General features: G+C 38.8%; 1 protein-coding gene across 2 annotated transcripts; it reads left to right on the top strand.

The window, feature by feature from the left end:
* Positions 1-6,596: 6,596 nt before the first annotated feature.
* Positions 6,597-9,413, top strand: LOC138168468 (olfactory receptor 6J1-like). 2 transcript variants are annotated; one of them, XM_069097486.1, is made up of 2 exons: positions 6,609-7,514; positions 9,384-9,413. In XM_069097486.1, exons 1-2 carry the CDS (start codon positions 6,609-6,611, stop codon positions 9,411-9,413), a joined length of 936 nt encoding a protein of 311 aa, XP_068953587.1. The 2 variants fall into 2 exon arrangements, with proteins under 2 accessions (XP_068953586.1, XP_068953587.1); XM_069097485.1 differs by lacking the exon at positions 9,384-9,413 and having other exon boundaries at positions 6,597-7,875.
* Positions 9,414-12,406: the final 2,993 nt, after the last annotated feature.

Here is a 12,406-nt window from a genome sequence, read left to right as displayed (position 1 = left end):
GGCACAACAATATATACATACATATATGTCTGTGTGTATATATATGTATATATATTTTTTTAAAGTGACATGTTAGGAAGATTAATGTAGAAGGAGTACAGAATGGATTGAAGGAGGGAGAGCCTGAAGGCAGGAAGACAAGTTAGGAGATTTTATCTGTAGCCTAGATGCTCAGTGCTAAGGGAATAAAATGGAAATAAAATGACAGATTATTTTTTTAAAAATTAAATTACAAGTTATACAGATTCTTTGCATTTTTGTGTGTGTCATGGACCCCTTTGGCAGTCTGATAAAGCCTATTGATCCCTTCTTAGAATAATGTTTTTTGCTTCATTCATAATTGAAGGAAATGCTAAATTTCAGTTGGATGCTAGTAAAAAAATAAAAATGTAATTTGTTTCATTACCCAAATTTATGAATCCCCTGAAATCTATTTATGGACCCAGTTTATTGAATCTTTAAGATTAAATAAACTTTGCAATGGAAGAATGGATAGGATCTGGTTGCAGCAGTATAGGTATTATTAATCTTGGCTGGTAAACTGGCCCCAGCTCCTTCTAGTATAGACATGTTTTAGCTCACTCTTCTAAGTAATCCTCAGGAGCATTGAATTAAGTTTTTGTGCTCAGGGACAGGTTGGTAAATTGTGCCCCTTGAGAAATCAACATTGATTGGGTCCTAGAGGTTCCTTTGCTGAATCACAATAGTCTGCATGCCTAGAGTGCCCTGACCTTAATCAGAGATGATACTACCATTTCTCTTAACCCAATCCAAGACCATAGCTGCTTTGTGGCCTACTCTCCACTGTCCTCTTAGGTCAGAATGTGTCTAGGCCTAAGACCCAGCAAGTCTGAGCAGCAGAATTCTCAGTATAGAAGCCTTCTGAAGCATTGGATGTCCCAGAATTCTGAGATCTCACAGCACAAAGAAAGTAGCCCAGTTCTATCCAGTTGCTTTGTGGTAGCATTTCCTTTCTCAGTTAGGGTAATGTAAGTATTTTACTGTCCCAAATTTGACATTTCTAGAGAAGAATGTAAGAAATAAGTAGATGGCTTTCAATTCTGTGCCTAATAGGGCACTTACTAACCTGGGCCACAAGAGTTTTGCAGTAACAGGATATAAAGTCTCAGACAAAAATGAATTTGTTTGTAAATTATACTGGGGCCATGATAGAACACTGCGGTTGGGGACAAGTTTAAACATAGTAAAGCAAAAGGAAAGCTTCTGAGGTTTTAATGGGAAAGACGGTTTATGCATATTGATGTAAATGGGAGACAACATTTGATATTCAATAGACAGAATCAGGAAAGATTTGAGATTGTCAAGGATTCAGAATTCAAGGATTCAAGGAGTGGAGCCCCTTTACTATATTTTAGAAATATTCATGATGTTATGGCTTGTCGGTCTCTGAAACACTCTGGTGGTGTGGGTAGGATGTATGGTTAGAGGAGGCAAGGAGGAAGTGATGTTGTTGTTGAGTTGTTCTAGTCATGTCCAACTCTTCTTGACTCCATTTGGGATTTTCTTGGCAAAGATACTGGAGTGGTTTGCCATTTCCTTCTCCAGCTCATTTTATAAATGAGGAAACTGAGGCAAACAGGTTTAAATGATTTGCCCAGAGTCACACAGCTAGTAAGTGTCTGAAGCCAGATTTGAACTCAGGAAGATGAGTTTTCCTGACTCTAAGCAGAGGCACTCTATCTACTAGACCACCTAACTACTCCAAGTAGGGTGATAACTTCAATGAATTAGTAAATCAGCAAGTAATTTTAAAGCACTCAGTATGTGTGAACTTGTGGATAGCTGTTCAGTACTGCATCAGACTTTAAACAAAAGAGTCTGGGTTTTAAGTCCTAGGGCTCTCTTTAGAAATTACTGTGACCTAATATGGATCAAGAGCTGGCCTCAAAGCAAAGGAGGTCTGGGTTCTAGCCTTGTGACACATACTGGCTGAATGACCTTGGAGAAGTCACTTAACCACTCTAAGTTCTAGGCAGCTCTCTTTAGACTTAAGTTGCTGAGAAGGTGTCAGTCTGCACTAGTAAAGGGAGTTTCCTCCTTCAGGAGTCCCCTATAGCAATGAAATCATGGGTCTAGTTCCATTCTCTATTCCTATGTGCCAGGCACCATGAAGTGAACTTGGTAGCTATTAGGTAACTTTTTTTTTCTCTTTTGAATCATAGGATCATAGGTTTTAGGATTGGATGTGGGTTAGATTATTGTGGATTAGAAATCATCTAGCCAAGTGGTTTTCAAACTTTTTGGTCTCAAGACCCCTTATGCTCTCAAAAATTATTGAGGATTACAAAGAACTTTTGTTTATATAGGTTATTTCTATCAATATTTTTTTACCATGTTAGACATTAAAACTGATAATTTTAAAATGTTTATTAAATCATTTTAAAATAGCAATAATAAATCTGTGATGTTAACATAAATAGAATTTTTTTTTACAAAAAGTAACCATATTTTAGTGAGAAGAGTGGCACTGTTTTACCCATTTTGGTGAATCTCTTTAATATCTGGTTTAATGGAAGATAGATTCTCAATTGCTTTTGAATTCAATCTATTGCTATATATGGTTTTGGTTGAAGTATATGAAGAAAATCCAGCCTCACACAGATAGGTGGCTGGAAAGGAGAAATTTTTTAATAGGCAAATAATACCCCAGATTATTATAAAAATAGTTTTTATCCTGGGGACCCCCAAGGATCTTTGGACCACATTTTGAGAATTGCTCATCTAGCCCAACTTTTTCATTTTATAGCTGAGAATTCAAATTAATTGTCCAAAGCAAAAAATATAATGAGTAGGAGAATCAGAATTTGTAGCTAAGTCTTTAAACTCTGAATCTAGTGCCTTGTAGCTGAGGGTAAATGACAAGGACAGAGTTGCATTTAACTTCAAATCCCATGATCTTGTGATCTTGGAATTTTATGACAGGTGAGAGGGGAAAAAAAAGAGGCTAGAAAACTGAGTATTCCCAGTAGCTTGTAACATTGGCTTACTACTTTCTGTCTCCATCACATAGCCTAGAAATAAGTAGGCAACAGGAGTAGTTGAATTGGAAGAAGATTTGCAAGCTGTACTTGGGTTGTCAGTCATTTCCAGACATCTGGACTTATAATCAACCTTCTCTTAGCCTCCCCCTGCCTCTGCATCTCCCTTTGCCCATCTCCCCATTAGCTACAGTCAGGAAAGCCCAACAGACCTTGGTATAACTCACTGAACTGAAACTCACACATGAGTTCTCCTTCATTCAAAGTCTTTAAGCAAAGACTTGGATGACTGTTGGCTATTTTTGTAAGGAATATTCTTGTAGGTATGCATTGATCAAGATGACCTTTGAAGTCCCTTCTAATTCAGAGATTCAACAATTGTGATTTTATATGACAGACATCAAACTCTTGAGGTATGTAGCAATCAAATAGCAAAGGTCCCTCTAATGTGTAAACAAAAGTACTCATATATTTTTAAGGGAAGAATTCATAGTAAAAGCTAAACAATGAAGTTCCATAGAATGAATCTAATGGGAAGAATTTATCTGGGAAGAGACAGTTTATATTTGTAAAAACATCACCCCTATAAATGTGTAGATCACTCTTTTTGAGGAGATTTTAAATGATTTCTGTAAATGATTAGGCATGATGGAGAATTTTTGTAGAGCTTTTAGGAAATCACCAGGGGTAAAGATCTTGGGAGGGTGATCCAAAGGGGCAATTGACCATTAACCCCATGGGTCACATGGTTTGCAGTTTTCCACAGGTGGGAATGTAAAGATCTCATCAGAGTTAAGTATCATTTATGAACATATTTAAAACCTTGATTCTGTTTGTTTTTAACTTGTATAATCCCAGAGTGGTAAATTCTCTGAATTTACTGTCATAAAATAGTATTTTTTTTTTTGCAAATTTACAGCTATTTCTTTCAACCATTAAACAGTACTTCTAAATTCTAACATTCCAAGATTTGGCAAATAAATCCATCTTTACTCTGTTGATGCGATTCATCATTTAGAGACTGATTTCATTCTATCTCTTTTCCTTTTAAGCCCTGTAACAAATAGTCCCAAGAAAAGATTTCCCAAATCCACTGGTCAAGTTTCCCATTTACCCAAACCAGGTTCGGTCTTCTCATGTTCTTGGCACCATCACTTTCCCCTTTAACTTGTTTATAGTATCCTGCCATACAGTGTCTTCGATGTTATATAACACAGGTACAGAGGTGAGAAGACAAAAGCTATCTGGCTACGGTGGAAGATCTCAAGGTAGAATATCTATATAAAAGTAACCATCAGGACAGCCATGCTGCTCACAAGTCAATAGAAAAATTATATTCTTAATAGCTCTTCCTGTTTTTCCTAGCTCACTCTTACTTTTACACTCAATGCAAACTAGAGCTCTTAATACAAAGGAAACCAGGTACTTTTTCTATTGGTTCTCAGGCCTTGTTTCCTTGTTTCTTGGTCAAACCTGCTGTCAAATCCCCAAATGTTTATTTTTTTCTCTCTCATAGACCATCCCTGGTCTTGGTTTTCTCAGTATGCAGCTCAGGGCATATGTTCAAGAAAGGTGCCTTTACTTTCCTTTAATCCTTCCTCATCTTCCTTGCTCTAAAAGCTTTTTTTTTTTTTTGCTCCTTTCTCTTCCTTTCCCCTCCCTCCATTCATATTTGAAAAACCTAGTTGTGCACATTTTAATTGGTCTGCTCCCAGGTAGGCAAGGATTACCTTATAATAACAGGGAAGGGTTTAGAAATCCATCATCCTTTTGTTCCCTATGGACATTGAGTGTCCACATGGAACACTCCTCCATTGCAGGAAAATATAATGGTCCCAATTCTGCCAAATATTTCACTTTTCATGCTACTGTATCCCAGGTAGTGAGTCAGGAAGACCAATGGTTTTGGTGCAGAAAGTGCCATTTAATACACTCATTTCCAAGGCAGAGATTCTCTAAGATGTTGGGGTGAATATTAGACTATGAATCGTTAAGCAACAGCATTTCTAATACACAGAGCCCACGTAATTGGAAGAATAGACACCAAAGATAAAGCCACCTCAGAGAAAAGAGGGGAAGTATTTAGCTTGCTTAAGGAGTTTAGTTTAACAATTAGCTAGATCTTTTTTTGCATTTTATTTGTAAGGTCTAGGTTTCTGCATATAATCAAAGAGTTGAAAAGTGGCAGAGATCCAAAGATCCCTACAAAATATGAGGGAGTTACCTAAGACAGAAAGGAAATGATCTCCTTTTCTCTAAGTTTTTAGCATTCAGTTTTCAGGCTTAAAATGGTAACTAGGCATGTTCATTGTTTAAACCTTGTCTTGTAATTTCATAGAAAAAGAAAATTTCAGAGGTGAATATTGAACTTTAGAGCTAGACCAACACCATTTTGGAGGCAAATGAGGACCAAAGAGGTGAGGTGTCTTATTCAAGATTACACAACTAATTAGTGGCAGATGTGAAATGTCTTAGCACCATCACTTTCCCCTTTAACACTCCTATAGTATTCTGCCCATAGTGTCTTCTGTGGTATATAATATAGGTACAGTGGTGAGAAGACAAAAGCTACCTGGCTATGGTGGTGGCAGATCTCAAGGTAGAATATCTATATAAAAGTAATTATCGGGACAGCCATGCTACTCACAAGTCAATAGAAAAATTATACTCTTAACAGACCTTCCTGTTTTTCCTAGTTCACTCTTACTTTTTATACTCAGTCGAAACTAGAACTCTTTCTTTTTTTTTTGCTTTTTAGAGGGGGAAGGCAGGGCAATTGGGGTTAAGTGACTTGCCCAAGGTCACACAGCTAGTAAGTGTTAAGTGTATGAGGCCACATTTGAACTCAGGTCCTCCTGAGTCCAGGACCAGTGCTCTATCCACTGTGCTACCTGGCCACCCCAAGAACTCGTCTTAATACAAAAGAAACCAGGTTCTTTTTTTTTTTTTATTGGTTCTTGGTCCTTGTTTCCTTCTTTCTTGGTCAAACATGCTGTCAAATCCTAAACTAGGACTGTGACCTAAGTCACCTACGACCTTTCCCAGTGTTCTTTCCGTTGCAACATGATTTGTCTCTCATATTCAGATTTCCTAACTGCAAGGTAGGAGATACTGGGAGATTTTTTTTTTTTTGCTTTTTAGAGGGGGGAGGGCAGGGCAATTGGGGTCAAGTGACTTGCCCAAGGTCACACGGCTAGTAAGTGTTAAATGTCTGAGGTTGGATTTGAACTCAGGTCCTCCTGACTCCAGGGCCAGTGCTCTATTCACTGCACCACCTAGCCGCCCCTGGGAGATTTTTTTAAATAGATGTGTGAGGATATTTGCCAAAATTTGTTTTAAAAGATTCAAAGCTTCTATTTTCAACATTTTTCTTTTGCCTGGTCACACACTATGATCATATCTGTAACTTAGACCCTAAAAAATTCTAGTATGATTTCTTAACTTGCTGGTGTGTCCTCAAGTTGTGATGCCTATTAACCTCTTCCCATAAGTTTCCTTTCCTTTCCTAGTTACCTAGTGACCAGATGTCAACTTCATCCATTCAGATCCATCCCATAGAATTCTTTCCTATTGTTTCTTCAGGGGAAAAAAGTCAGGATGACCTTGCCCATGAAGAATCAGACCACCGCAGTGACTGAGTTCATTCTGCTTGGCTTTCCCATCAGCAGAGAGGTGGAGCTTCTATTCTTTATGCTCCTTCTGCCCACGTACCTCCTGACACTCCTGGGGAACATCCTCATCATCTGCATTGTCGTATCCTTCTCACGTCTTTACACACCCATGTACTTCTTCCTCTGCAATCTCTCCGTCTTGGACATCCTCTTCACCTCTGTCATTTCCCCAAAGGTTCTGGCCAACTTGGCCACTGGGGATAAGACCATCTCCTTTTCTGGGTGTATCACCCAGTGTTATTTCTACTTCTTCCTGGGAACAGTGGAATTTCTTTTATTGACATGCATGTCCTATGACCGGTATGCTGCCATCTGTAACCCATTGAGGTACAGCACAATTATGAGTCCTTCTGTATGCATTGGACTGGTGCTTTTCTCATGGGTGGGTGGTTTCTTGTCTATTCTTTTCCCCACCATATTCATCTCTAGGTTACCCTTCTGTGGCTCCAATGTCATAAACCACTTTTTCTGTGACAGTGGGCCTCTGTTGGCCCTGGCCTGTACAGACACGACATCCATTGAGCTGATGGATTTTCTGCTGTCATCCATTGTCATCCTCATTTCCTTAATTCTCATTGGATACTCCTATACCTACATCATCATGACCATCTTACGTATCCCATCAGCCAGTGGGAGGAAGAAGGCCTTTAACACCTGTGCTTCTCACTTGACTGTTGTTGGGATTGCTGGTGGGATTACAGTCTTTATCTATGTGACTCCCTCCCAGAAAGAAACCCTGGAGATCAACAAAATACCCTCAGTATTGAGCAGTGTGGTGGCACCCTTCCTCAACCCTTTCATCTACACCCTGCGCAATGACACTGTGCTGGGGATACTCAGGGAAGTTTGGGTTGGTGTCCGAGCTTCATCAATCAAGAGGAGCAGGTCACTCCTAAGAATGCTGTCCCACAAAGGTCACTGACAAAGAGTTGTGGCCTCTTTAATAAAGATCATTTTCTAATCCTATGAAAATGACCATAAGGCACCTAGAGGTCCAGGACTGGAGATGATCCACTTTTGGCAAGAGCAGGTGCTAAGTTTGCACCACTGGATGGCCCTTGTGGAGGCACTGGGAGGGCTGTGTGATCTGGGTCCCACTCTGATCTGCTCCTCTCACAGAGACTATACTTAAGCTGACTCTCCAGTTAGGGAACAACAATTTTTAAAAAAATGTAGCATCCAGGGTGACTAGGTGGTGCAGTGAATAGAGCACTGGCCCTGGAGTCAGGAGGACCTGAGTTCAAATTCAGCCTCAGACACTTAACACTTACTAGCCTTGTGACTTTGGGCAAATCACTTAACTCCAATTGCCCCTCCAAAAAAAAAAAAACCAAAAAAAATGTAGCTTCCTCCTTATTGAACAAAATTAAATTTGTTTTTAACATTTTAAAGGTTTGTGTTTTTTTTTATGCCAGTCATAGGACTTGTGGATCTAGAACTGGAAGGGGCTCCTGTTCTAAACCAACCTCTTTTCTCTTTTAAGGCCAAGGAAACTGAGGCCCATAAAGTTTAAGTGACTTGACAAAAGTCATACAGGGAGTTAAGTGTCAGAGATGGGATTGGAATTCAGATCTTCTTTCTCTGGAGCTAGTCCTCTTTCTGCTGTAACATAACCTTCCATTCACTTCTCAATAACTCCACTGAGCCCTTTATAACAAAGAAAAACCAGATATGTGGACCTTCACAGGTTTGTTCCTTGAGCTCACCCTTCATCTGACAGAGCGGATAGCTTTGTCTAATGTGGAACAGTAGAACTGTGGTCTCTGTGTCAGAAATCCTGGGGATAAGTTCAGGCTCTGAAACTGATCAACTTCTCTCTGAGTCTTAGCTTTCTCATCTCTTAAGTGGGGACAAGGACATATTAACTATCCCATTGGGTTGTTTTGAGGGCAGTACTTTCTGAGACATAAAACATCATCTCAACCAGCAAGCATTTAATTGTACTAGACACTATGGATATGAATAAAATGATGGGGGAAAAATCCCTACTGGCAAGGCATTTACAAGTCTCCTAAATCTTTTATTACCACTAGCTATTATTAGAACCCACCAACTCAACCCATGCATGGTACATTGTTTTCCCTTAATACATTTTTGTATTGGTAAGCATACATTAAAAAACAAACAAACCCCCAAACACTTCATATTCTTTTCTCATACTTCTCCCAAGTAAATTGCAAGCTTCTTTCTTAAGAACTGGGAACATGTTTTAGAGTTGATCCACTCTGTTTCAGATTATGGAATCCTCTTCTGTTATTTCTTCAAGGAGAGAGATTCTGGATTTCTAGATCCAAAGAGTTGTTCACTACAAAATGTACCCCATGAGCTTCCCACAAATCCTTAATAACTAACCCCATTTAGATGTTTCCACACCCACATGTACTATTAAATTCCCACATTTCCCAGGGAGTTGAGGCTGAAACAATCTGTTTGCTTGGCAGAACTCCCAGCCTTGGCCAAGCTCAATCTTACTGTTTCTTGGCTCTGATTGTTTAGCGTGGGACCCCACTATTCTGCATTCTTCCTCTCTGTCTCTGTTTCTGTCTTTCTCTCTCTCCACACACACACACACACACACACACACACACACACACACACACACGACCTCCTATTCTACCCTGTCCAAAGGGCATTTGAATCTAAGAGAAAACAAGAGTAAAATAAAAGTTGAATATTCAACCTTTTCACTTTCACTGTTAAGATCATCCCATAGGCCCTTAGCTTGGTCCTATCCCTTCTTTGATTTTCCTTTTATCTCCAACATAGGTTTGTTTGTTTTTGCCTTTGCCATTCATCACCGGCATCAGTTCATTCTGGGATTTAGGGTTTCTGACATTCTTACAGGACTCTTTTATCCTGTATTTCCCCCATACATGTCCTATCAAATATCCACATTGTACAAACACTGTTGAAAGCAATTTGCTCACTTTGCAGAATATCTGCTATGGCACAGGACTATCCTGCCATGCATGTCCTTGTTCTCTGATCTTTTCAGCTATGAAACGCACTTTTATCTGTTTCCTCACTCCACAACTCTCCATATTTTTTGTTCTGTATTGTCTTGGATCATACCCTAGTAATTCTTCCTCTGTGCATTATGGCGACACATGATGCATTTAGCCTAGATGACTGCTTCCTTCTACCAGGTTACAAATAGCTACCACCACACCCAAGTTCTGCCCAGATCTCTGAGGCAACAGAGAGGCTTTGCAACCAGAAGCACATTGGAGCTACTCAGTCTCCCTTGTTTTGGGCTTGTATCAGATAGCTTCTTCTAATCACTCCATTGCTGCAATATGTAAATCCTTGGTGAATTTCTACAGCTATGAGAGGAGAAAAAGGCACCACAAGGATAGGTTTGCTAGATGACCAAGGAAAACTGGCGCTCTCTCCCAAACTGCACAAGTTAAGCAGGCTTTAGAGGTACTGCCCAGCCTCCTAGCCCAAGTTACACAAAAGTAGGCTTCCTGACTATTCACTTGAGTGGACTGGTCACCAACTGGACAACATGCTATGTATCTGAGAATAAGTATTGTGGGGAATGACTACTCAGTTGCTGTGAAAATTTCATCACTGAACTCCCACTGGTGGTTGAGGACTTATGGGTTCCCAAATGAAAGGTTATAAATGGATTTGTGAGTTCTATACATGTCCTACATGAGTTCCTTATAATAATTGACCCAGGATGCATATCGGCATTAGGCTACCATGGTGAACCCATTCCAGGAAGGTCCCATTGATCCCATCTGGAATGACCTTTTCAAGAGATGTCCCTGATCCTGCCTATTGTAATCTCTTAGAGCCTCTGATTTAAAGGATTACTGAATTTTGCTAAAATTTTAAAATAGATTTTTATTGATGTCTTCATGTCTTTCCTTTTTACTTCACCTTTTCTCTCCCCTTCCTCCCTCTCCCCCAGGTATCCTTTTGTTATGGTCCAGGACACTGGTGGAATAGGGTAAGTTTAAATGAATCCCACCTATACCATCAACCCTGACTGTGGAGAAGACTTGGCATGGCTAAATTATGCCCTGAAGCAGATTGATTTGGGACATAGCTGTGGGCTCTTTGGGTAAAGAGAACAAAAAGTTTTAGGATTTTGAGCAGAAGTTCTGATATCCCAGGGAACTTCTTTGCTGACTGCTTTTAATTTCTTGCTGCTGGCTTTTACTTTCCTGGGCTGTTTTTTCCTGTCTTATGGATTGCCTTTTACCTAGGGATTGTTGGATGTTTTTATTAAAGGGTTTGTTTTTCTGAACCCTTAGGATGTGAGTGATTTATTGTACCAGATGTGAAACCATCCCAAGAATATCCCCTTACTCCCTCTCAGAAAGCAATGCTTTATATATAACATTTTTTTTTCTAAAAGAGGAAGAGGAAAAGATCAGCAAAACCATATCACAACAACAACAAAAATCTAATACACAATGTTTCATTACTGTGGACCCCCAACTTCTGCAAAGGAGAAGGGGAAGGGAAAAATGTCATTTCATATCTCTTCTTTGGGGCCAAGCTTGGTTTTATAATTTTGAAATTTTTAGTTTTGATTATCTTATAGTTACTATACTTTCCATTTCCATTGTTATAGTCATTGTGTATATTGTTTCCTTGGCTCTGCTTAATGTACCTTGTATCAGTTCACATGTCTTTCCATGCTTCTCTGTATTTATCAAGTATTATTTTTATAACATAGAAACATTCTATTATATTCATGTGCCACAGTTGTTTAGCTATTCCCTATTCAATGAGAATCCATTTGTTTAAAGTTCTTTGCAACCACGAAAAGTGCTACTATAAATTTTTACGTGTATATAGATGCTTCCTTTTGTCATCGATTTCCTTGGAGTATATATATATATATATATATATATATATATATATATATATATATATATATATATATATATATATATATATATATATATACACATACATACATACAAGGTTGCTCTGGTAAATGTTTAACAACCAACTCTCCAGGAAAAAAAAAATGAATGCATGACACTTTCAAGTTTAATCTGCATTATTAACATTTTCTCCATCACTTTTTTTTAAGTCTAGACAATCAATATAACAATAAATCAAAACTTGATTAGAAGCATCTGCCAGGACAGCTAGGTGGCGCAGTGAGTAAAGCACTGGCCCCAGAGTCAGGAGGACTGGAGTTTGGTTCCAGCCTCAGACACTTAACATCCACACAAAAAAACTAGCCGTATAACCTTGGGCAAGTTACTTAACCCCACTTGCCCTCCAAAAGGCCAAAAAAAAAAAAAATAAGCATCTGCCAATTTCCAAGGGGTAAATGCTTGCATTGAAAATTTAACAATTGTTTTTTGCAAGCTGGTGGGAGCTAGCTTCAGAATACCCCTGGTATATACTTAGCATACATAAAGGGAATAGCTATTTTAAAGGGAAATATTTTCAAAGGGAATAGGTATTTTAATGACTTTTATTTTCATAATTCCAAATTACTTTTCAGTGTGGTTGTACCAATTCTCAGCTTCACCAACAATACATTAGTATGCTTGTCTTATCATAATACCTCCAGTATTGACTATACCCTTCTTTGCCAATTGCTGAGTGGAAGATGAAACTAAAGGTTTGTTTTGATATGTATTTGTCTTATTAGCAATGTGGAGCATGCTTTCTTATGGTTGTTAATGGTTTACAATTCTTTTGATTACTGTCTGTTGACCACTTGTCCTTTGGGGAATGGCTTTTGGTTATATATATATA

This window comes from Petaurus breviceps, unplaced genomic scaffold, assembly GCF_028583685.1.
Source record: "Petaurus breviceps papuanus isolate PSGF00001 unplaced genomic scaffold, PetGlider_PUasm1.0 37, whole genome shotgun sequence".
Lineage (NCBI taxonomy): Eukaryota > Metazoa > Chordata > Mammalia > Diprotodontia > Petauridae > Petaurus > Petaurus breviceps.
This window is presented reverse-complemented; position numbering and strand designations above follow the sequence as displayed.

Coding starts and splice junctions, on each gene's coding strand:
- LOC138168468 (XM_069097485.1), top strand. CDS start 6,597: ATGACCTTGCCCATGAAGAATCAGACCACCGCAGTGACTGAGTTCATT.